At 42.0% G+C, this 26,172-nt stretch overlaps 1 protein-coding gene and 1 pseudogene across 2 annotated transcripts; both read right to left on the reverse strand.

Moving 5' to 3' along the window:
• Positions 1-4,786: 4,786 nt before the first annotated feature.
• LOC122218878 lies at positions 4,787-4,958 on the reverse strand (annotated as a pseudogene).
• A 4,650-nt stretch (positions 4,959-9,608) lies between these two features.
• Positions 9,609-24,124, reverse strand: LSM6 (LSM6 homolog, U6 small nuclear RNA and mRNA degradation associated). 2 transcript variants are annotated; one of them, XM_042935377.1, is made up of 5 exons: positions 24,002-24,124; positions 22,257-22,346; positions 15,479-15,594; positions 11,786-11,899; positions 9,609-9,833 (listed from the first exon to the last, which is right to left on the reverse strand). In XM_042935377.1, exons 3-5 carry the CDS (start codon positions 15,570-15,572, stop codon positions 9,799-9,801), a joined length of 243 nt encoding a protein of 80 aa, XP_042791311.1. In that variant the 5' UTR covers positions 15,573-15,594; positions 22,257-22,346; positions 24,002-24,124; the 3' UTR covers positions 9,609-9,798. The 2 variants fall into 2 exon arrangements, with proteins under 2 accessions (XP_042791311.1, XP_042791310.1); XM_042935376.1 differs by lacking the exon at positions 22,257-22,346 and having other exon boundaries at positions 24,002-24,122.
• Positions 24,125-26,172: the final 2,048 nt, after the last annotated feature.

Below are 26,172 nucleotides of genomic sequence, written 5' to 3' on the forward strand. Positions count from 1 at the left end.
CAGTCTCTGAGCTTCCTAGCAGCTAGGTAAAAAAGGTAAATATAATCAATTGCCTGTTTCTTATCTTTATAGACCATAGGGGGAAAAATGGGCTAAAATAACACAAGGACAAGAAGAAGAATTGTAAACGGTCTGAGTGACTTCCCCTAAAGGACACTCATTGTCTACTCCATCATGTCACCTGGACAGGGGTGTCCTGTGGCTTCTTCTCTCCAGGGCTATGGGAGGAAGGTGTAGCAGGCATGCGACTGTGGCCTGTGGGTGACCAGCCACTGGGAGGAGCAGGCAGATGACTGCATGACAAAATAATGATGAAAAACGATCTTGACAGGCTAGAGCAATGAGCTGAATCTAACAAGATGAAATTAAACAAGGACAAATGTGAAGTGCTTTTCTTAGGTCAGAAAAAAACCAATGGCATAAACCCAAGATGGAGAAGATATGGCTCACCAGCAGGCATTTAAAAAAAAAAAAACTAAAAACTAAAAACAAAAACAACAAGAAAGCACATTAGAGCTCTTAGCTGAAAAGTCACTAAAAAACAAAACAACCAAAATAAAAATTTTAGTGCAATTTTGTCTCCCTAACAAGGAGCATAATTGTTCCATTATATTCTGAGATTTTAGTCTACATTGGGAATTAGATTCTGGGCACCCTGTTTTATTTTTGTGGAAGATGAGTATATCCCAGCATTAAAAACAAGTTTGGAAACAGCCAAGTAATCATCAATAATATCCTGTGCCTAACACACAGCTTGCGTGTTATTTCTCAGGTTGACTGCTCACTTTAAAATGAGTACGCAGGAGAAAAATAAATAAAACAGAAGAAACATATACAACATGGAGTGCATTTGGAAGAAAGTGCCAGAATGGTTTGTCGACTCTGAACCGCACATTTCTGAAGAGTGGCTGAACAGACAGGGAGATTCAACTTGCGGGGAGAAGGTTCATAATAACTGTCTTCAAATAGCTGAAAGGTTTACAAGAATGCCCAAGGTGAATTTAAGGGCTCTAAGGGAGAATAGCATTTGTAAAAATCTTCAGTTTTTAAAGTGCCTTCTTTAAAAAGAAAGAAAAAGAAAGAAAGAAAGAAAGAAAGAAAGAAAGAAAGAAAGAAAGAAAGAAAGAAAAAGATTTTACCATCACATTAGGTCTGGAAGGTGTTATTGCTTTGATATTGGTAATATTTCCGTTTTTATACATTAGGATATTTTGGATTAAAAAGGTGAAATGAGGGTTGCCTGGGTGGCTCAGTCGGTTAAGCATCCAACTTCAGCTCAGCTCATGATCTCGTAGCTTGTGAGTTTGAGCCCCGCATCCGGCTCTGTGCTGACAGCTCAGAGCCTGGAGCCTGCTTCACAGATTCTGTGTCTCCCTCTCTCTCTGCCCCTCCCCTGCTTGCACTCTGTCTGTCTCTCTCTCAAAAATAAATAAAAATTGAAAACAAATTTTTAATGTGAAATGATGTGAGCAAGATCATGCAGCCAGTGTGTGGCAGGGCTGAGACACAACCAATTTGCTCAAGCTACAGTGAGACACATTTAAATTCAACAGTACGTGGAAAAATATCTTCCTCTGAGTCATATCTGTACAAAGTGCAAATCTCTATATTTCCCCATATATTAATGAAGGGGAATTAATGAAGTAATGAAGTACAAGTATTTTAAGAACTGGCCATAGTAGTGGCTTTCAAATTTTTTGACCACACTCTCTAGTAGAAAATAAATTTTATGTCACCACCAAGGGCATACACAACCAAGAATAAAATGGAAACAGAAGCTCACACAATAATACTAATAATTCCTGTAAGTGGTGCACTTTGACTTTTCTCTATTTTACTTTTTTAAACTACTGATCTTTATCCACTGAATCTCCCATCATGTGGAACTCGAAACACTGACGTAGACTTGGTGGGAAAACCAAGAATTCCTTCCAACATTGGGATTCAGTAATTCTGGGTCTCCCCAAGCTGTGTTATATACTTAAAACAAACAAACAAAAAAAAAAACCCAAACCCTAAATTGAAGTGATTTTTTGTTTCCAGTTTATTGCTTTTACTCTTATCCCAGCTCCTTGGGCTTTCTCACTCTTGATTCTATTTCTGGCATTATCTCTCCCCACCTACACTACACCACCTGAAAACTCTTTCTTTTCCCTTTACCTGAGTAATTGATGAAAATATTAAACTGTATAGAAGCAAGAACAGATTGTAACATAAGCACAGTTGTTCCCACACGGCTGTGTTTATGTACACATACATCCCTCTTCATTTCCAGGAATTAGTCGCACATCCTCTGATCATATTAACAACTACTCTACTTTATTTTTGTCCACAAGGCTGAGAAGTGGTGTTCCACGCGTTAAGACGAAGAGAGGCCGCTACTAGGATAGGGGGTGGTTGGTCCCGAGCATTAAATGAGGTGATGTATGCTGAGCGCTTTAGACAACATGTGGCACGAGGAAACTGCTCAGTAGTTGTTAGCCAGGACGACACCGATGGTGACGGTGAGGACATGACAATTATATTCCTGTAGCTCAGTAGTTTAGAAACTCTGCTGATTAAATATTATGTGGTCTTGAGAAGACTTGTTCAAGCGAATCTGTCCTGCCTTCTAAAAAAAAAAAAAATCACCTTTTTTTTCTAAGCCTTGTTCTAATTTTTTGAGCAGTGCAAGGTTTTAACATCTTTACTGGCCTACTGTTTCCCTATCCTTTATTCCTCCTTTTTTTAAGCCAGAGCGCATTTTCATCTCTCAGTTCTTGAGTCTCACAGGCTCCTCGCGGCATTTCCACGGTGTTGCCAGCAAGTTGTCTTGTGCAGCGGCCTCTGCATCGGGCGCCACTGGAGACTTGAGTTGACTTAAGAGGGCCCACAGTCTTCGGTGTTTGTGTGGACTCTGTTTCTCTCCCAGCAGGGTTTTCAGTTTGGAGATTACTCCTTTTGAAGAGCAAAGAAAGGTGGGGCGCCTGGGTGGCTCAGTGGGTTAAGCATCCGACTTCGGTGCAGGTCACGATCTCACCGTTTGTGAGTTGGAGCCCCACACCTGGCTCTCTGTGCTTCAGATCCTCTGTCTCCCTCTGCCCCTCCCTGGCTTGTGCACGCTCTCTCTCAAAAGAAATAAACATTGAAAAAAAGAATAAAGGAAGGAAATAAGGCCCAATCAGCCTGGTCTTCTAGCCACCTGTTAATGCCATGCTGTCCTCATTAACAAGAGGGCCTGTCATTTCGTTGTTCACTTTATTCTAAAAAGTCTCCTTTCATTTGGGGGTTCGGGCTTCTTGACACATTCAGGTGATGGTTTAAAGTCCCTGGAGCCAGCCTGAGGGGCTTAAATCCCACCCCTGCCCCTTACTAGCTGGGGGATGTTGAGCAAGTTCCTTTTGGTGCTTAGATTTCCCCATTTGCAGAAGGATTAATGTCTTTTTCGTGGGGTTGTTGGGAAAAATTAAGAGTTGTAAAGAGTTTAGAACAGTGGCCAGCAGAAAGCCAGCCTTGAATACCTACTGGCTGTTCCATATTTTTATATGGAACTCTGAAGGCGCTGGCCTTTACTTTCTCTTTAGAAGTCTGTGTATAGAAGGAGACTTTAGAAAGGTTCCTGGGCGCCTGGGTGGCTCAGTCGCTTAGGCGTCCAACTCTTGATCTTGGCTAAGGTCATGATCTCACGGTTCGTGAGATCGAGCCCCGTGCTGGGCTCTGTGCCGACAGTGTGGAGCCGGCTTGGGATTCTCTCTCTGCTCCTCCCCGACTCTTGTGTGCACTCGTGCATGTACACTACCTCTCTCTCTCGAAATAAATACACTTAAAAAAATAAAAAATAAAAGGTTTCTAAATCTCTAGAGTCTCTTCCCACAGGTGACATTTTCTCTGAACTTTTTGACATCTACTTTCATAAAGGCCGGGAGATGTGTCTGACTACATTCAACATTTATTTTATTCCGTGGTACACATACCAGGGTGGCAAAGTCATTTCTCCTCCAATTTCCCATCACTTCCCTGTTGGTGCCTTTCCTCCTTACGGGTCCAGTATCAGCCTTCCCTGGTATGTCTTCTAACTTCTAAGCAATGGAACCATCAGCAGGGCAAGTCAAGATGTGTCAGATGGTCTCTTTGTGGCAGGATGAACCTCCCGCGGATGTTAAGGTCCCCATTGCACTGTAACTTGCCTCCTTGCCAGTGTTTCGAAACTTTCAAGTAATAATAATGGGCCTGATACTGAGGGTGAGAGTATTTCCATCTGGAAGCAAAAATGCTTGCCAAAGACAGAGGTAAATTATTCAAGGGCATCAAGATTGAGTTTCTGTGCAGTTGTCAGCAGGAAGACAGCAAACTGAGGACCAATGTACCACACACCTTCAGCCGTTGGAGACAAAACGCCGAAACACAGCCTTACCCTCAGGGAGCTTCCAGTCTACAATGGCTCTGAAGTTAACTTGTCTCCTGTTTCCAATTTAATCTGGAGTAATGTGTCTCTTACTCAACGAGGCAGAGAGGAATCTCTCTTCCTTCACGTTTCATTAAATTCCCAAAGCACCTAGCTCAGTGATGTTCCTTCCTCCAGCCCTCCAAGGAGTCACTGACTTGGTAGGGGTCCTGCTTCCACTGAAATTCAACAGTGACTTTAACACACCCCCTTCACCTCCACACAGAAGTTTTGAGGAAGGGTCAGCTTGTTAGAATAATAAACTGACATGAATTCAGAATCAGGGCAACTTTGAGAGAAATGATGCCTGTATAATTTGGGAGGGGTGGTGTCCCATAATTTGGGAACTATGGAGTCTGACAAGTGGTTTCTTTCCCATAAAACAGAAGAAAGATGGGGAAGGAAGAAGAAAACGTGTTGGCTTTGGGGAAGTTTCATTCACTAAAGGAAAATGAATGACAATTAAAAAAGCAAGCTTATTAAAAGTTTGCAATGGTTTTTACACTTGATCTTAGCCAAAAGGCTGAGAAGCGATTGCAATGGTTTTTAATGAAGAGAAGGGTCCTTAAATTGTCTGATTGCTTGATTATTTAACCTGGTTTCCCTTTTGGTTAAAACAACACTTTCATTTCCCTGACCAGGCGAAACCAATCCATGTGGGAAACATTTCTTCTTTTAAGAAGAAAAAAAAAATTTAGTGTTTTTATTTATTTTTGAGAGAGAGAAAGAGCATGAGCAGGGGAGGGGCAGAGAGAGAGGGAGACACAGAATCCGAAGCAGGCTCCAGGCTCGGAGCTGTCAGCACAGAGCCCGATGTGGGGCTCAAACCCACGAACCACGATATTATGACCTGAGCCGAAGTCAGATGCTTAACTGAGCCACCCAGGTGCCCCCTTGAGGGAAACATTTCTAACTGGTCGGGGGTGGGGGGGAAGGTGCCTATTCTCCTTCACCCTCTATTTTAATATTTCTTTACATAGATATTTCTCTTTTCTTCTGAAACAATACGGCATTTTGATCAAGTCCTATTACATCTCGTGATCATCCTGGACTTTGTCCTCACAGTTTCCAAAGTGATCAGTTTCAATAAAAGAACTTTAAAAAAAATGATTTAAAAAATTTTTTTATAATAAACTGAATAATGATACGAACAGCAAAAGTGACGTCCTGAGTAAGCGTATCAAACAAAACATATTTAATGTGAAACACGATGTAACCTTGCTGGATTCTAAGTAAGCCTCACATGTGCTCGGGGTCAGGGCACAGAGGGGTGTCATGGGGTGGTGGGGGTGACGTGTGTGCTAAGTACGCTTAAGGACAGTGATGGGTTCCAGGGAGGGTGGTCGGGTGGCCTGGAAGGCCTCACTCTTGACACGGCACCAAATTATTTGTCTTTATTAGACACCTGAGCAAATGAGCCTGGGACACAGGACAACGGATCCAGCCAGAACTGCGCCAGGGAGGGAAGGGTGACTGAGGTCACACACAGCCTGTTGCCATCTCTCTTATGTACGTCCTGCGCCTGACGATGCGGCTTCTAACATGAAGACACAGCAGAGGGCTGCTGGCAAACAGCCTGTCATGTAGTCATTAGGAACAGGGACACTCCAGAGAGAAAAACCAATTCTAAGAGACAGGCATCTCAAGAAAAGCAAGACTCTGCAAACTGCAGACACCAGCCAAGGGGCGGGTTTCACCTGGGCCCGTGTGTAAAGGGCTGCTGGCTGCCTACTGATCTTTCCTGTCATACCTGGGCAAGAGTGACAACAAATCACTGTCAGCCATCCCATCTCTGAATGCAGAGGACGGCAGTCCATGAGCACACCTCGGGACCTTCCTATTTAGATTACCGGGAGGATGAAGAGAAAACTGATTTATTGATTCCATGCACACTGGACGGAATCAACGGACAGGAGTTTGACATTTAAGACCCCGATCAAATAGCAGTGGGAACTGCTACTCTGGTGGCAGCGACTCCCCGAGTGACCCGGGGCAAGTCACTTTACTTCTTTGCTTCAGGGCTCCACGTCTGGAAAAAAGGGGACTGCCTTGTTCAGTGACCACAACGGGAGACTGTGGGGCTCAGCTCAGGTGGCTAATGAAATCCAGACGGGGCTTGGCCCCCTTGCGGGTGCTCTACTGGGGCAGTCCCAGCATCTTAGAGATCCGCCAGAGGGTGTGAAGCGCTCTGCCGCGCTCCAACACGAGGTCCTACTAACAGGCCATCTTTGAACAAGATGGACGGCACATTCACCCTCTTGGGATAGATTTGTGCTTGTAAATACTTCCAAATACACTGGAAAGTGAGCGCCACACAAACCTAACATACAAAAAGTGGTAAGGGTCCACTGGTGTTAGAGGAGTATACCCCTGTGCCTCTGAAATGGTTTACAGAGCACGGTTCTGATGCACGCGAAAGACTCCAAGCCCATCTCCCCACAATATGTGGCTTGAGGTAATGCTTACCTGCTCTATGTGAAGGTTGTTCTCACCTTCTGCATTTTTTTTTTTTTTAAACGTTTTTTTATTTTTTTATTTTTGGGACAGAGAGAGACAGAGCATGAACGGGGGAGGGGCAGAGAGAGAGGGAGACACAGAATCGGAAACAGGCTCCAGGCTCTGAGCCATCAGCCCAGAGCCTGACGCGGGGCTCGAACTCACGGACCGCGAGATCGTGACCTGGCTGAAGTCGGACGCTTAACCGACTGCGCCACCCAGGCGCCCCTCACCTTCTGCATTTTTGTTTTAAGTTCAGGAACATGTTAGCTGGGAATTTCTAAGTTGTCCTGCAACCACAAAACCAGAGCAATCTATCCAGACCCAGCTTCTGAAACCATGGAAGGAACCAATCACTAGTTCTCTTTGGAATCTAACGAAGAGGTAGTGAAAGCCCCAGGAACACAGGTTCCTCAATCGCACTATTTGCAGACAAAGGATTCTTTTTTCATGAGCAATAAAATTTGAGACTATGCAGTTTGGGATTTGGGTATACTTCGTTTCTGTGAGAGAGATTTATAATGCAAAGGGTACAGTTAATATGCTGTGATAGTTGATTTCATGTGTCAACTGGGCTAGGCCATGGTACCGAGATATTTGGTCAAACATTCTAAATGTTTTTGTGAAGGTGTTTTTTAGATGAGATGCATTTAAATCAGTAGACTTTGAGTAAAGCAGATTACCTTCCATAATGTGGGTGGGTGTCATCCAATTGGCTGAAGACCTTAACAGAAAAGGACTGACCTCCCCCAGAAGGGGAATCTGCCAGCAGACTGTCTCTGGTGCAGCTCTTCTCCAGGTCCCCAGCCTAAAAGCCAACCCTGTGAATTTTGGGTTTGTCAGTCCCCACAATCACATGAGCCAATTCTTTAAAGTAACTCTCTTTCTCTGCGTATGTGTATATATCTATACACACACACATCTACATACACAACCTATTAGTTCTGACTCTCTGGAGAATCCTAACACTCACACTGTGGTAAATACTGCCATTGCTCACCAACATTTCCGGTTTTCTCTCCTGGGTCTGTAAAACAAAAATTACACTTTCCAGGAAACTGAGAGTAAACCATGACCACGTTACTTGCTTTGGCTAACAAGATGGAGGGAAAGTGACGGGGGGGGGGGGGGGGGGGGTCACCACCGGTGAAAGCATTTAAGAGCTGGTATGATTGCTTATGCCCCTCCCCTGTAGCACCGAACCTCAGTCCCACTGAGATGGTAGAAACAAGAGTCAGAGCCCCCAGGTGACCACGATGAGCAGGAATCCCACCGGCTGGCCCCTGTGGACGTGGAGCATGAGTGAGCATCATTTGTTGTTTCAAACCACCGAGATCTGGGGGTTGTTTATGATTGATACACCACTTGGGGAAAAAAAAAAAAAAAAGTTGTCCTGGTGATTTGTACTTACTGACTGAACCCTTTCAAGCCCCTGTCAAGAAGTGATAAATTATTGAAGCATAGCATAAAGTGTTTTCTTTTTGGTGTGCACACAGTAAAACCCTGTGAAATGTTCCTGTTCACCTTTCCTCAGTTATTAAAAAATAATTGTTTCCAATTACTCTGATCTTTAAAATAAAGCAAGACAAAATGCCACATATACTTCCCCGGAACTGGCACCACCCCTTTCCTCCCTCCTTCCCTCTCCTGCCCCCCACAACATCCTTCAACCAGGCAATTGTCTGAAATCACACGACTGGCTCCTGGAACAGGAATGCTGTTCAGCTTGGGGAGGGAGAGAGGAGGAAGGCCAATACAACGTCCACACAATTGTCTGGTATTCATTCAACCTCAGTGCCCAGATACATGTGTTGTTCCTAGAGACCGCATAAACTGCTCAGAGAATAAAGCGGGGTTGTGGAAATCTCATTAATAAACTGTGAAAACCCTCTCAGCGGGAGTCACATAATGCAGAGGGGGCCGCCTTGTGCCAAGCAACGTGAATGCTTGGTGCTCTGCTCCTGGACAACATCACACTCCCACACAGCTTGGATCTGAGAGAAAGGCTTCCCAGGAGCCCCTCCCCAGCGGGGGTGAGGAGAAATTCTCCCCCAATCACGGTGAAGCAACTGGAACCTGAGTAAGTTTACAAACTCCAGGCTTTGCTTTAATGGAAACCACTGCCAGACAGACATATGTACGTGACTGGCTCCTCCCCTGCTGTGTTTCATAAAAATTAGAGAAGGACACTGATGCCAATGCTCCTGAAAGAAGGCAAGAAAACCTAACCAGTCTAACTGCACAGGAGGTGCAAGGTGACTGCAGACAGACCTGGCTTAACTGGGGTGCTTTTTGCTAACTGGAGTTTGGGTCTCCCCCGCAACCCCATTCAGATTCCCACTGCTGTTGCGGATCCCCAGCTCCACTTTCTATCCAGGTGACAGAATCAGAGGCTGAACTTCTGACCTCACAAACCCTGCTCAGCCTCAGACTGAAACCGGAGGCCTCTGTCGAACATTTCCACTCACGCATTTTGTGTGGCAAATCGAAGGCGATGGGCTAAAGAAGGACGTCTCTAAAATGTTTTAATTACCGCCGCATGCATCCTTTCATCAGATAAGTAAGTAAAGCAATCAGAGCATATGACACCGCTGCAGCCTTGGGTTGAAATCACGTACAGGGAAACAGCTTTTCTTTCTTTTTTTATTCTTTTGCTTTCTGCACACTGACACAGAGGTAAAAGGAAACGACTGAAACTTAAATAGGAAGGAACGCGTCGCAATTACATTATCACAATTCTGTACATTTCTCTTCCTCGCAGGTCAGTGAAAAATCACCAACTATTATGAAATGGGACAAGTGGAAGTCACAAAGGAACCCCCCAAAAATCTCATAAAAAAATATACCCCAGTATGAAAAGTATTGTACTCCTGGCGTCTTCACATCCTTCTCTTCTGTGTACTTATATACAATACTGAAAAGAAAAAATAAATATGTTGAAAAAAACCTGTGCTTAAGTCTCACAACAGCAAGTTCTAAAAGCAAATAGATGTTGGCCTAACATCTCTGCAAATTTAAAGGGAATTTTCATACGACACGATAACGTCTAGGACTGAAAAACTAATTTCATGAATCTAGACGTGCGTCTGATGTCTTACAGGCCTGTGTTCTAGTGCTGGCTGTACATGTGACTGCAAACTGAGACCAGGAGAACAAAACAGAAGGGATGTGAAAATCCCTGGAATCTAAGAATGTTTTATAATTACAGATTTATTATGCTGGTAGGAAAGCAAATCAGTAAAGCCACCAGGGGAGACTTCAGATTAACAATAAAAAACATTTCCATCCATCTCTCCAATAAAAACTCTAAACTTGCTGTTTACTATTCTTTAATTACAACGCGATAAACAAGGGCTGAGGAGTTTTTGTGGGGTTTTTTTGTTTGTTTTGTTTTGCTTCTGTTCTTGTTTTTAAAATACTAAAAGTTTTATTCTGATTCCCTTTTAAAATATCAACCTTTGGTGTTACCCAAAGTTTTGCTCACCTAGTCCTCTTGTGAACACCCAAACCGGACCCTTCAGGGTATGTGGTAGTCCATGAGAACAAGACGAAATGTGAGAACTAGGGGACTCTGGTCAGGCTTTCACCGGAGGTGTTCTTCCCACCCTCTACCCCCCTGCCTACTGAGACTCCGACACGGCTCTTCAAAGTGACATTAAAAGGCATTTTGACCAAAGAACGCAGCACAAATTAAACAAGTAAGTCGGGATCCTCTTTAAGAGACAAAGATGTAAATCTCGGGGGGGGGGGGGGCGGCTAAAGAGAACTACTGCTGATTACATCGTGGAAAAAGTTACATGACGGGAATCATCAGAATGACAGCAAAAACACGCCTGGGAAACTGGACAAGCGCTAGATGTGGTGTGCATGTTACAGGATCTAGCCTGTCACCACTCACAGGTGGCTACTGCTATCAGCTGTCTGGAGATGGGGAGAGAGCATAACATTTCTAGTAAATGGAGGGAGTAAAATAAGAATAATATAAAAAAAAAAGAGAGGAAATTTTCCATGTTGGGAAGACTAAAAAGCCAGCAAAAGATGTAAAAAAAAAAGAGAGGACGTGAGAAAATGTGGTACTGTAAGAACAGGAGACAGAACACCTACAGTAAGTCAGGATACTTAGTTCAGAGCAGAGATACAGCTGGAAAGGCGGATGAAGAAATTACCCAGAACCAAAGAATGCACGTCCATAAAAAACCTGAACTCCATTTGAGGGATGGGACCAAAGAGTGGGGATGGGTCGAAGGGCAGTTACCACGGTTTTGATGTCTCTCCCTTCCCCCTGAGAAACTCAAATACGACTCTAATGATAATTGTTTAAAACAAGGTACTTAAAAGTAACTGTAATAATCATAGCAATATACTAGCAGAGTAACTTCCTATTTTGTTTTTTTTTGTTTTTTTTTTTTTTTTTGCCAAACTAAAGGATGCAAACGTCCACAACAGGCATTTGAATGTTTAAGACAGAAAAGGACACACAGGACAAGCTGACTGCCAAATGATGCAAACCAAAGACAGCGGGGAAACAGGGGCCATCGTTTTGGCTCCAACTGCCACTGTGAGAGGCGGTGTTGGGGGAATAGAATCAACTGTATTCAAAAGTACCGGGTTCTGGGTCAGTATACTAATGCCCCTCAGTTCTTCATTAGTAAAGAGAGGGAAGGTGAGAATGCCTATTCTAAAACTCCAGGAGGCATCTTAAAAAAAATGGTCACAGTGAAGATCCGAGATATAAGAAGTTAAAAATTAACAAGGCAAAACTAAAACTAAACTTTTGAATTATGTAGAAAATCTGCTGGGGATCCTGATTATAAACAAAAAGGCTTATTTTGGATGTTACACAATTGTACAGTGAGAGAATATTACCATTGTTTCCACGGATAAATGCATCCCCGTACTTATTCTTCAGCTGTCCATTTACATATTCTTCCGTCTGCTCCAAGGCTATATTCATGTAGCCATCCAGGCAAGCCAGGACCCCTGGAGGCAGATTTAGTCAAAGAGAAGATACTTAAAGCAAGTCAGAGTTGAAAATTACAGGGTATACCTTAGAGCTGACAATCTCTTTATTTGTTAGCTCTTACATGCTTAATATAAAAATTCACACTGTAAATGAAACTCAGATCGGTTCATTTTGTGCCACTGTGAAGGAAGGCTAAGAAGCATACAGTGTGAAAGCAGTCATATACCCACTGCTAAGAGGGAAAACATCAAACTATCACTTGCTTCGTGATATGTGTGATAACAACAGCAAGTTCTAAAGCCTCCCCAAAAATAACAGAACAAGCATGTTCCAAATAAGACACCATCCTTTGAAAGCTAAAATCAGGAGTGGGCAATTATGCAGGAACAAATGACCACTGGCCAAGACTCCTTGCTTCCAGTGGCATTTCTTACTTCAGCCACTAAGTGAAATATGGGTCTGGCAGATTTATTGCATTCTTTCGCAACATCTACTGCAGCAGATGAATGTACTCCAGGGTTAAGAGGAAGTCTCCGCAATCTGTTAAAATAATAGAAGAGGAGACAGCAGGTGCTCCTGAAGGCACATCTTAAAGCTGTGACTCACAGTGAAGAGCAGCTTGAGAAGAGAGGGCAACATATTGCATTATAACACATCCCTTTCTGTTTTGTCACAGTTAGAATATTTTCAAATCCAGACTAATATAGAAAAGTGGCCCAAGACGTTCTGAGGAGCTTTTAAGGAAAAGCTGTTTGAGTGAATCTTTTTAATTGTGTTAAAATGGCATAAATTGTACAGGGCAAGTTTTTTGTTTGTTTGTTTGTTTTGTTTTTTGTTTTTTCCAAAAGGTGAAAATATATAAGCCTCTAAGTCCGGGTCTCTAACTTAAAGTGGTATTTTCTAGAAAAAAAAAAATTAAGTGAAAACAAACAGTACAAACTTGATTCAATTAGTCAAGTCGATGGCTTCATTTGGCCTCCACTTCGTTAATATGCTCCTCACTCTGCCTCTACCCCCATTTTCCTCTAAACAAAAAGTTTCTTTTCCCAATTGTGTGTGTCATGAGAACACAAGACGTTAACCTAACGGAATTCTGCTAGAAGCTGCACACTTTCAGAGAACCAGAATAGATTATGGACAATTACTAACAATTATTTCCTATCAAAAGAAAGTTTAGGATGTAACTTTGTAGTTTATTTCCTGCTGTATCATTCTACATCAAAACCATAATCCTAAACGGGCAAGAAACTTCTGAAACATGATATGCAAATCTATTTTAAACTTAACTAAAGGCATTCCAAAATGAAATATTCACTAATAAAAATATCCCTTCTCCTGGCAAAGGTTGTTTTACGAAAAAGATTCCAGGAGGTTGTAATTGTAACCCCCTCCCTTCTCTAAGGGATAAACTACTATGAATAACAGAAGAAACAAAGTTTTCTTTAAACTTCAAGAGAAATTGTTACAGAGAGCTGGGTTTTTTAATTCAATCATTATGGTTACTAGCCATGTGAAAGGCAGTTCAGCTTCACTAGTAAACAAAGAAACAGAAACAAAACGAAACTATTACTTGTTGCCAATTAGAATGGAAAAGTTGAAAACAAGGCTAATACAAGGGTTGGTGAGAACACAGAGAAGAATAAACCCATCTGCCCCGACTAGAGGGCCACTTGGCAAGCTCATTAACACAGAAATCCTAGCCCAGAGGATTTCTTCTAAAGAAATACTTGGACAAGTGTTCAAAATACATGTCAAAGAAGCGGAGTTGTTTACTTAAAATAGCAAAAACTCGGTAAATACCTACATGTCCATTAACAGGAAACTAGTTAAAAACAAAAACAAAGTGGTGGCACATCCACACAAGGTACTCCTATGCAGCATTAAACATTCTATAGTGTCAGAGAACTGAATGCATTTTTTTTAATGTAAAAAAAGAAAATAAGGGCGTATGTACAGATGATTCCATTTATAAAAAATTATGCTTATATGGACACAGGTCCCAATTGGTAAGCCTGATGATCTCAATGGAAAATTTGGAGCGACTGCTTTCTTCTATATACTTTTCTTCATTATTTGCTTTGAACTTGCTTAAAAAAAAAAAAAAAAAGAAAAGAAAAAAGAAAAAAGGAAAAACACATATATTACCTTTACAAATTCAAAAAATTGAATATGTATTTTTTGAAATACATATTCAAAAAATATGAGGATAGAGAAAAAAAAGTCAGGCTAGGCTGGCTAATCTCCCCAATGAAGTAGATTCTGAGAAGATAGTGAACATACCGTCCCTACCCTAAATGACTGGCGAATATGTTCAAATCTCTAGAAGTCTGGTATCTCCTTTGGGCTCATCAAAAGTTTATGGGTGTAAAGCGGTACATAGAGACTTTCTATCTCAGTATTCAGTATAAATCCATTAGTTCTACTACAAAAATCAAACTAAACTGGAGGTATGTTGTTGATATCAAGAAACTAAAGCTGTACAAAAACAGTAGAGTGATTTCTTAACAAGGCTTTTAAGTTAAGCTTGAGTTGGGAGTCCTAGCTCCTCCCTTACTAGATGGGGATAAACAGGGATCTCAAAGGATTTACGTGAAGATAAATTGGAAATTGAAATGATTAGCACATAATGGACACACAGTAAGTTCTCAGTAATATTAAATTTGCATGTGTGGAAAGAGGAAAAAATTCAAGATTACTATCATCATTCAGAAAAGAGACAAAAGGCTTTACTCTGCTAATGAATTCATTATCTGCACCCGTGAAATATTCCAGGTAATTAAACATACTTAAATTTTGGAAGATTAGGAATTTAGTAACTTTTAAAAATGGCATGTGAGGGGCGCCTGGGTGGCTCAGTCGGTTAAGCGTCCAACTTCGGCTCAGGTCATGATCTCACGATCCATGAATTCGAGCCCCGCGTCGGGCTCTGTGCAGACAGCTCAGAGCCTGGAGCCTGCTTCAGATTCTGTGTCTCCCTCTCTCTCTGACCCTCCCCTGTTCATGCTCTGTCTCTCTCTGTCTCAATAATAAATAAACATTAAAAAAAAAAAATTAAAAAAAAAATGGCATGTGTGATACCATTTTTCCCCCACAAAGTTAATTTCAGTAGTGTCACAGCCTCTTAAAAAGAGCATTCTCTAAAAGAAAAGAAAGGTGTATCTGGAGTTCAAGCATATTGTAAGAGTGGGAAGTTCATGTTGTAAAATGATACTGTCTAAACAGCTGCTTGTCATTCGTGAATACTTTGGCAAAAATGAATGCTGCTGGGCTAAGGTGTTCTTCTGTACCTGGTTATTTATGCCCCAGGTGACTGAGAACCCTGGCTCTTACCAGGGAGCTTAGGCACACACAGTCTCAAAGCACAGACAGGAGACAGCAGTCACACAAATCACAATGGAAGTCAGAAGCACACACTCTGCTACCTGCACTGTCTCCAAAAGGAACTATCTCAGGGGTAGAAAAGAAACAGGCATAAAAACTACGGAGAACCCATACTTTTTTGGTCTCCTGGATATGTTTAAGACATTAATAAAAACCAGTTAAGTCATATTTACTTATTTAGTTGCACCAGTGAGGATGAAGCATGAAAACATTACCTCGATAATCCACTCCAGAATTCAATTTTACCACAACTGGTCGTCCAATGATTTGCTTTAAGAAGTCACTCGGGGTTTGTTTCCGTAGACTCATTGTAACAATCCTGATCAAAAATCTGAAAGGGGGTAATAAAAGTGAAGGCAAAAGTTAATTATTCAACAACAACAACAAAAAGCCTGGAAACCTTTAACGTATCTGCAGGAAGTCAAGTATCAAAGGACCACAGATGAAGACTCAACATCATTCACTACTGCTATCACAACAGGGCAGCTGACACGTTTCCAGTACGTACAGCGAAATACTAAACGAATGCATTATCTCACTCAGGTAACCCATAGCGACCCTATGACACAGCTTCACCACAGCCCCCTGTATGAATAGAGCCCCTATTCTTAATCGCTTGCCACTACTGTCTCACACACAGTCAGTATATGCATTACAGCCACGGCCACCTCCATCATTTGCTGAATGCTTTCTCTATGCTGAGCACTCTGCTAAGATCCTTATAAACACTATCGCATTTGATCTTTGTAGGAACCCTGGGAAGAATGTCTTAATACCTCCATTTTGCTAATGAAAATAACAGCTCAAAAAGTTGAAATAATTTGCCCCCCAAATGTGATGGAACCGACATTCAAGCTCAAATCAGTCATATTTTAAAGTCTATGTTATATGATGTAGACATATTTACAAATGACTGATGCCAAAACAGCGTTTCTCAAAATAATTATAATCATAATTGAGAGCTAGTATTTGAGTGTACTGTATGTCAGCACTTACTTAAGCGCTTTTATGTATTAATCCATTTAAACCTCACTACCTTAAGGGGCAGGTATTGTTTTTAATCTTCGTTTTACAGATGAAGAAAAAGACACAGAGGTCCTGCTCTGGCACATGGCTAGTAAGTGGATGACCAGCCCATGCTCTTAATCATAACCTTATATAGCCTCCTGAAAGTTGCTAATGCAGCCAGAGATTTTGATTTCCTCTATTATAATATATATACTCTATGTAATTATCTTTTTTTAATTTTTATTTTAATCACCTGGTGCTCATCACAAGAGTACTCCTTAATCCCCATCATTTATTTCACCCATCCCCCCACCCACCTCCCCTCTGCTAACCATCCATTTGTTCTCTACAGTTAAGAGTCTGTTTCTTGGTTTGTCTCTCTCTTCTTTTCCCTTTGTTTTGTTTCTTAAATTCTACATATGAGTGAAATCATATGGTATTTGTCTTTCTCCAACTGGCTTATTTCACTTTTGCATCACTAATACTCCCTAGCTCCATCCATGTCATTACAAATGGCAAGATTTCATTCTTTTTATAGCTGAATGATATTCCACTGTATATATACACCACTTCTTCTTTACCCATTCATCAGCTGATGGACACTTGGGCTGCTTCCAAAATTTGGCTACTGTAAATAATGCTGCTATAAATAAAATCTGGGGTGCATGTATCCCTTTGAATTAATGTTTTCATATTCTTTGGTAAATACTTTCATAGGGTAGTTCAATTTTTAACTTTCGAGGAACCTCCATACTGTTCTCCAGAGTGGCTGTACCAGTTTGCATTCCCATCAAAAGTGCAATAGGGTTCCTTTTTCTCCACATCCTTTGCCAACACCTGTTGTTTCTTGCACTGTGGATTTTAGTCATTCTGATAGGTGTGACATGATTATCTCATTGTGGTTTTGATTTGCATTTCCTTGATGATCAGTGATGAGCACCTTTTCATGTGTCTGTTGGCCAGCTGTATGTCTTCTTGGGAGAAATGCCTGTTCATGTCTTCTGCCCATTTTTTAATTGGATTACTTGTTTTTTGGGTGTTGAGTTTTAGAAGTTTTTTTTATGTATATTTTGGATACTAAACCCTTTATCAGATATGTCTCTTGCAAGTATCTTCTCCCATTCCATACGCTGCCTTTTAGTAAGAAAAAGTCTTATTCAAGAATAGGACTCTGAAATACAGAGTATTATATACCCAGATCAAACATACATAGTTGCCAAAGACTCCTTTCAAAACCCATCTTGTTATATAACTGTTATCTGGCTCAAAATATTCTGGTAAACCAATGTAACAAAACTGTGGTTACTTAAGCAAAAACTGATAGCAAAAGGAATTTGAAAATTAATTTTTCTGTTTCAGTCAAATGAAGCTATTCTTTAGTAGCCATATAGTATTGACACTTAAAAATCAGTATGGATACAATATTTGAAGGATTCTGCTCAAAAACTCAAATTGTTTTCAATCAACATTTTCGTAACACATTCTTCCAGAAACAGCCCAGCTTATTTCACTCCAAATCTGTTCACTCAATGACCTGAATTCAGGGTTAGGAACATTGTTTGCAGATCTTCTCAAAGTGAATCTGTGCTGGCTCAGCAGTTTGGGTAAGGTAGAATGCTAGGTTGTCGGCTTTTCATTTCTTCAACAAACACGTGTCTGTCTGCACATATTTTCAAAGAAATTCACAAACATCTCATTCACACAGGTTCTGACCTTAAAAAACTTAGAATCTAGAAGAATTTAAACTCTTGTTCAAAGAGTGTGAGTAAACAAATGGAGTATAATTTCAGTAAAATAATTTTCTGTAACCATGAAAAGTCAACATCCTAAGTTAAACAAAAGAAAATGCAAATTTCACAAAGTATTCTTGAATTTGGAGCTGTTATTTGGACCATTCTCTACTCCATCTCCCCAAGACTTGAAAGACTTTAAAAATGTGATCAGCTAATTATTTTATTCAGGAAATTTTAATTTAACTTTTCCACTGGATTGCCAGTTTATTTTTGTAGCTACAGTCTCAACAGATAAGTGGAATTACAACCGCTATTCAGTACAATCACTATTCATTCAAGACTCAGACCACACAACAATTTTATGTTGTTTTGAACACAAGAAAAAATATTACAAAGTAAACCTTGTAACAGATTCAGTACTCTTGATGGGTTTAGTAAAAACAAACTAATCTTCCCATTCGTCTATAAACTGCCTCATTTATGTCCTGAACACGTGCTGTTTTGTGGTTGAACAGGCCAGAGAGACTATTAACCCCAAAGGCCTGATAGAGACTCAACTCATGAGTCAGGCTCATTTCCTATTAGATGGGAAATCCCATTATGGCACTTTCTAGGTACAAGAGTTGAGATGAAACTAGCTGTTTATCTTGTGTTAAAAAAAAACACTACGATGCATTGTCACGTGAAAATCTAGTTGACAAGAATATTATTAACTACCTTGTCCAAAGTTAAGTTAATGACAGAAAAAAAAAGACCACAAACCTCGACAACTGCTGGTATTAATTATTTTTAAAATGTTACTCATCTTCTTTCTTCACCTTTTTAAAGAGCATAGATAATCTCCTTCTAAACTCATCAAAGATCACACCTCTGCCATTAAGCCACATTTTTACTCCAATTAACATCAATCTCTTCCTGAAGGCATTCAACACTTCTAACTTTTGTACAGCGCCTAAGTGAGCGCCCAAGTGTCAGGCGCAGAGGCTGGGGGTGTGAGACGAATGAGACACACATAGCCTTGGGCCCTCAGACTTTGCGCTCCAGAGCTGGCACAAGGACAGGCCAATGGAGAACTTTTTTAAAAAGTTGTAATGTATTTGGACAGAATTGTGCAGGGAGCAGCACACAGAGAAGCTCGCTTAGCGCAGGCTTGGTGGGTCAAAGGATTCCTGGGGGAGACATCTGAACCGAGTGGGAAGGAAAAGGAGTCCACTGGCTGAAAGGACAGAAATCTTGGCAAAGGCAGCAGACTGTGTGTTTGGGTTTGAGGAGAAAATGCTACACAGGCAAGGAAGACAAAATGTAGCTGCAGAAGGGAGAAGGGCCACATTTCTGGCAGGCAGGGCAAGTCAGGCTAAAAGAGCTTGGGCTCCAGCCGCTAAGTCAGTTTCCTAAACATCAATCAATTGGCTCACTTCGGGATTCTGATTCGGCGGGTGCGGGAAAGAACCCTGGAACCGGCTTGCACATGCCCAGCAGACTCTTCTGAACTGGCAAGTATGGGGAACACTGTGTCAGTGGAGGGAAACACAAGGGGGTTCTAAGGAGAGATTCACATGAGCTCCACCTGCAACTTCCACAGCAGAGTGGAGGTGACCAGCTCACTTCGTTCTGGCAGGATGCGTTTCCCATTTGGTTGGGATTTGATATCATCTGTCACTACTCTCTTTTATATTCTCTACTTTTTTATATACAAGTCCTTTCTCCCTCAAAGGACTGTGAGCCACATGAAAGGAAAGACTAATACCAAGCTTTGCATTTATTCTCCAGGACATCTTAGTTCTGCAGAATCTCTTGGGAAAAAAAAAAAAAAAAAAAAAAAAAAACACCACATTTTAAAAGTTATTTGAAAAGAGGGTGGTTGCTTCAAACACATTTTATCCATCACTTTAGGAGGCCATGTCTTTTACATTCATCTTCATTAGGCTTCCTGGGTACTCCCTGTTACTTAATGACTGGCCCATAAATCCATTTTGTGTGAGTAAATTGGTCTCAACATCACAATTTTTCCCATCACTTGGCTCACGTAATTTTAAGTGTTCATCTTTTAAATTGGTTACAGCAGAAGGAACAGTTCTGACCATTTCTGAAGCGAGAGAAAAGCCTCTTGAACCATAAACACATAAGAAGAAAAAGGCCTCCTTTCTGCAGGGGTCACCTTGATAAAACTTCTCCCTTCAAAATTAAAGCCATAATCACCTCTATGGCTCTCTCCCTCCCCTGCCTCCTACTCAGGCTTGTTTTAAATGACCTATTTTCAGAAATGGCTATTAAGTCAAAGGCTGTATATTTTCTGCCAGAAGCTACTGAGATGAGAGGTCCAGTATAAGAACATCTGCAAACTGCCCTGCAGAGATTTTTTTTTTTTTTTTGGGTAAAAGAATGGGGGGAAAAAAACAAATTTTATTCATCCAACTATGTATGTTAGATTCACAAGCAATTCACACAGTAACCCTGCAAGGTGGTAAGCAGAGGTAAGGCTTTTGGTCCCAAAGCCTAAGCCCTTTCAAAGCTGCCCTTTTGAATATGTCTAGATTCTCCTGCTAAGCCTGGAGCATGGCCACAGACGTGCATGGAGATGTAAGTGGAGATCTGGGTGGAGAGTAGGAGCACTGGAGGGAAAATGCCTCAAGTGACAAATAGCCTGTGAAGAAATACAATGGTTAAAGGTTCAGAAGGATATCTGATGTGATTTCAAGAGTTGCGTTATTGAGCAGATGAGTTGCAGATTTGCAAACCATGCAAATCCTGGTTTCTTGGCAATGTTCACCAGTAAACTTTCACCTACTCAAAGCACACTGACAGCTTCGGGGGAAAAAAACGTGAAAAGTAAAAAAAAAAAAAAAAAAAAAAAAATCACAATGAAACACAACATGACAACCCAAGTAAACACACACAGCCCTGGACGGAGAGGGCATCAGACACGGAGAGCAGCTCCCTAAACATCTCCCTTTTGAGACAGGGGCATACCTGGCCCCCTTCTGAAGGCTTCATACCAATCCCTCCTCCCCACACAGTAGGGGGCTGCTTTCCTCACCCCTCTCATGTGAGCCAGGAACCATAGCCCTCAGGGTACCACTTTCCACTTCTCAGGCCGTTCTGTAGTCTTCCTGTTGACCAGTCTCCCATGGTAGGTTCTAAGCTTCTCAGAGGCAGGGAAAATAGTATCCCTGGTTCATAAGCTCACTAGCCAAGCCTGTGGGGGGCATTTAATGTCAGTGCCAAGGAAAATCCCTGTCTCTTTCTCCCTGACCCACAAACTACGGTTATAGTAACTAGCATGGTGTCATCTCTGCACTTAAATAGCTACAGCACAGTAATAACTCTATTACTGACCATCAAATAAAAGAAGAATGAAGAAAACTGAAATGTTTCTGTGTTACATAAGAACCAACTGCATGGAGTCAACAGAGATGCTTGTTAAAATGCAGATTCCTGAAGCCTGCTGCTAATCAGACTCCCCGAGCAAGGGGCACTGTCACATTTTTATAAAGTTCCCCAAGTAATTCCTGTAAGCAAGTGGGGACATTGGGAAATGTCTGGAGACATTCTGGAGAAGGGTGGTGCTATTGATATCTAGTAGATGGAGGCCAGGGGCGTTGCTTCACGTTCTACAAACCATAAGATAGCCTTCCACAACGCAGGATTTTTTGGCCCAAAATGTCAACTGGTCTTAAAGCAACAAAGAATTTTAAAAAACCTTCAAGGTATAATAAATGAGAACAGCTCAATTCTAACCAGATAATAGAGTACAAAATACAACTTATTAGATCCTTTATTCTGACATAAAGAGAATCTGAAAACAACTGTCAAAAGTCTTGGGGGCACCTGGGTGGCTCAGGTCATGATCTCACAGTCTGTGAGTTCGAGCCGCACATCAGACTTGCTGCTGTCAGCACAGAACCTGCTTCGGATCCTCTGTCCCTCTCTCTTTTCTCTGCCCACCCCCCCCCCCCCCCCACCACTTGTGTGCTCTCTCTCTAAGATGAATAAACATTAAAAAAAAAATTAAAAAGTAAATCTTGAAGGGGCTGCCATTATAAATAATGGATTTCTAATCCTGGTCATGAAAATGGGTCAATTTCCCATTTTTCAGTATTACAGTTCCCTCAGATGATTAAGTCTTTGTTCTTTGGTACAATTCTCAAAGGATAGAATAATCCAAGTGATGTAAACCTTTTTTTAAAATTCTCATACCAAATATGCCACAGTCTAGTGAGAGACCACCCAATGCAGGATAAGGAGTACTCACTTGGGAGACTAATCCCAGCTCTGCTACTTAATTTAGCTGTATGCCTTGGATAACTCCTCATTTCACCTCTCAAGGCCCCAGGCTCCTCATCTGCAAAATAAGGAAGTTATGCTAGATGATCACTTAAGAGATCATCTTGCTCTAACACTCAGTCCAGCCTATGCTGACTTCTGCTCCAATAATACATTTACACACACACACACACCAAATAACCCTCTTATACTCCTGCACAAAATTCAAGCAATTGGAATTGTGAGATACCACCACAAAAGAGAGAGAGAGAGGCTGATGTATTAGAACTGTATTATGAGCTATCACTCTTTTGGTGAAAACAGGCATTATCATACATGAATGATGTAAACTACTAAAACTTTTCTGAAAAACAATTTGGCAAAGGGTATGAAGATCTAAAAAGACCTTAGTAGAACACAGCATCTATTGTAATAATTTCACTTCTCGGAATCTAGTCCAAGTAAATAATCTGAAATACAGTTTTTTGTTTTCTTAAGTTTAACAAAGTATTACCTGGGATGCTAAAGTGAAGCAAAGGGGCGCCTGGGTGGTTCAGCCGGTTAAGCGCTCAACTTCGGCTCAGGTCATAATCCACAGTTCCCGGGTTTGAGCCCCACGTCAAGCTCTTTGCTGACAGCTCAGAGCCTGGAGCCTGCTTCGGATTCTGTGTCTCCCTCCCTCTCTCGGCCCCTCCCCGGCTCACACTCTGTCTCTTCCTCTCAAAAATAAATAAACATTAAAAAAATTTTTTTAAGTGAAGCAAAACTTCTCAAACACCCTAAACGCCTCACAGTCAGGCAATGGCTGCATTTATGGGCCCTACACAACGGCAGAATAGGCAGCCAATCAAAAGATAGAAAATTAGAAGTTTTTAGAAAGAACTTTTAAATGAAAGTGGACGACTGTATATACTGTTAACTGATAAAATAGGGAGTCTAAGCTCGAATAGAAAGTAGTACATACAAGAGTAAAATACACAAATAAATGGCAGGCGGAAAGGTTTCAGTGAATATTACTTCCTTTACCATATTCTTATGTGTTTTCAATTTTTCAATAATCCTGTATTACTAAGGCGTGGGTGGCACACTAAGTCACTACTACCAACCTTATCTGCATCAGCCTAATTCTGGACACTCTAAAAATACCTGCTATGAGCGAGCGCGCGCACACCTATACACAAAAGTCCTGGTGATAGGACTTAACACCATACAACTGTGGACATCCGAAACCTGAGGACTGGGTAAGATGGACTGGGTAAGGTGGGCTGGTCCAGCTCTCAATTCCTGCGTGTCAGCGGAACCATCCCGACGTGGTCGGTGTAGCCCTGGGAACCGAGCGAAGCCTGCCCGTGTATTCCGGGCCCGCTTTCTCGCCCAATCCGCAGGCTAATGTCGGGGTTCCCTCGGGAACTTCTACACCAGGATTGGTCTCGAAAGCCAACTCGGTGGGGCCAGGCAGCTACCGTTCATCCCTGCGTGGTCTAGACGCCCCCCGGAGGGGTGCCGGGGGCGGGGGTGCGGGGGTCTCAGGGCCGGCGACCACAGATCTCCTGACTTCCTGGCCTTTCCAGGAGTGGAGGAGACCGTGAGCGCGGCATCGTGCGGGCACCCGCCATCCGCAGGCCCCGGAATCCACGCTCCGTCCTGGCCCAGATCCGGGTTGCTACTCTCCAAACCCGCCCGGGGCGAACGAACACTGGGGCCTCGAACCGCCCGCACAGCCGCCTGGCTCACCTGGTGGCCGGGATCCAAACCTCCTCTCCAGCAGCGCCACTAGCTTGCCTCCGCGGACCACCCGGGCGAAACCGAAAGTGAAACTGCAGCCGCAGGTGGCACTTTTCTGGGGAACAGAGTGCTGCCTTTCTTGGCTACGGCAGCCCGCGAGGACCGAAAAGGCCGGACTTCGCCGGAACGTGCAAATCTAAGAATCTTTTGCCTAAAGGCGAGGTTGGTGCTTTGGAGGTCAAAGTAGAAAGCGCTGGTGCTCTCTCTTCTAACAGAAAGCAAACACCCTTAAGAAGGGAAAACTGGAAGTGATCTTTCAGCCAGGATTTCTTTTAGGCAGAAATGCAAGAAATAGTTTGAAGTCATACTAAACTGAGTATTACTGCTAGCGTAATGACTACGCGTACCCAGAAAGGTCCTTAATTAAGTTAATGCAAATGAATAAATAAAACAGGCAGCCTCAAATCTTTAAATCCACTTTTGGGTTTTTAATTTTTTTTTAACGTTTATTTATTTTTGAGACAGAGAGAGACAGAGCATGAATGGGGGAGGGTTAGAGAGAGAGAAAGGGAGACACAGAATCTGAAACAGGCTCCAGGCTCTGCACTGTCAGCACAGAGCCCGAGGCGGGGCTCGAACTCACGGACCGCAGACCGCGGACCGCGAAATCATGACCTGAGCCAAAGTCGGCCGCTTAACGACTGAGCCACCCAGGCTCCCCCACTTTTGGGTTTTGATTAAGTGTGTGAAGATGAAGTCATTATGAGCAAAAGATTGTTTCCATGGCAACGTTAATTGCCACAAAAAGAATCGAAATCACTAAAGTAACTCCGTATTATAATGGCATAAATTGTGTTACATTACAATCTAGTTCTAATTGGAAATGGTGTGCAGACACTATTTAAGTGCTACTATGGGAACTTGGTTTGGAATTTTGCATGAATTCTCAATATTCTTGCTATTAATGGAAAGGGCGAAGAAAAAGAAAACTGTTATACCAAGACTTGATTCCTTGTTTCCTTACACACATGCCCTCATCAGCTGAAAACTAATACTTTAATTCTGTTTATGATTCGTAACACTATAAACAACAACAACAACAACAAAAAACCTGTCTCTTTAAAAAGATTCTTGATTAACCCTGTTAAGTGTTATGGATCTAAGATGCAGAATTTTTTCCTATGATAAAAATGAGTTTCCCCTCTTGTAAATATCTCCTAGTTAAAGAGATAGGTTCTTTGCTATGGCCGACAGAGAACAACTGGGTGTGATTTGATGGAAAAAAGAGATTTCCTTAGGGGTGATTGGGTGGCTCAGTCAGTTAAACATCAGACTTTGACTCAGGTCATGATCGAGGAGTCTGGGGGTTTGAGCCTGTCCTCAGGCTCTGTCTGTGCTGACAGCTCAGAGCTCCAAGCTTGGCACTCGGCACTGGGAGCCTGGAGCCTGCTTCGGATTCTGTGTCTCCCTGTCTTTCTGGCCCTCCCCAGCTTGTGCTTGCTCTCTCTCTCTCTCTCTCTCTCTCTCTCAAAAATAAATAAACATTTAAAAAGAAAGATTTCCTTATAATCCTTCTCTAAAAGCTCTCTTTGGGTAAAAACCAAGCATTACAGATTCATTGAAAAGGCTGTATTTGAAGTTGTTACAGTATAAAATATAATGTTAGAAAAAGTTAAGTATCATTTAAACAATTAGCTGTAAAGAACAAACATAATAGGGACACCTAGTTGGCTCAGTCTGTTAAATGTCCAACTCTTGGTTTCAGCTCAGGTCATGATCTCATGTTTCATGAGTTCAGGCCCCTGGCCAACGCAGAGCCTTCTTGGGATTCTCTCTCTCTCTCTCTCTCTCTCTCTCTCCCTCTCCCTCTCTCCCTCTCTCCCTCTCTTTCTCTGCCTCTCCCCACTCACGCTGTCTCTCTCAAAATAAATAAATAAACTTGAAAAAAAAATTAGAAAAGAATAAACATAATAGGATATAAGGCCCTATCCCCAAAAGCTTTCTTCACAAAAGACATCAAATTGTACCACGTTACTCACCAGGTGTTTCAGTTATTCAAAAAAAAAGAATTGTTTGGTTCATAGCCTTTCCCCCGTTACCACAGAACCCTGATGGAGTCATTAAGACTGGTGTGGTGGGCTTGGAACAGTGAGGAGTTTTAAGGTCATGGTTCATCTGCA

The sequence above is a fragment of the Panthera leo genome, chromosome B1, assembly GCF_018350215.1.
Source record: "Panthera leo isolate Ple1 chromosome B1, P.leo_Ple1_pat1.1, whole genome shotgun sequence".
Classification (NCBI taxonomy): Eukaryota; Metazoa; Chordata; class Mammalia; order Carnivora; family Felidae; genus Panthera; species Panthera leo.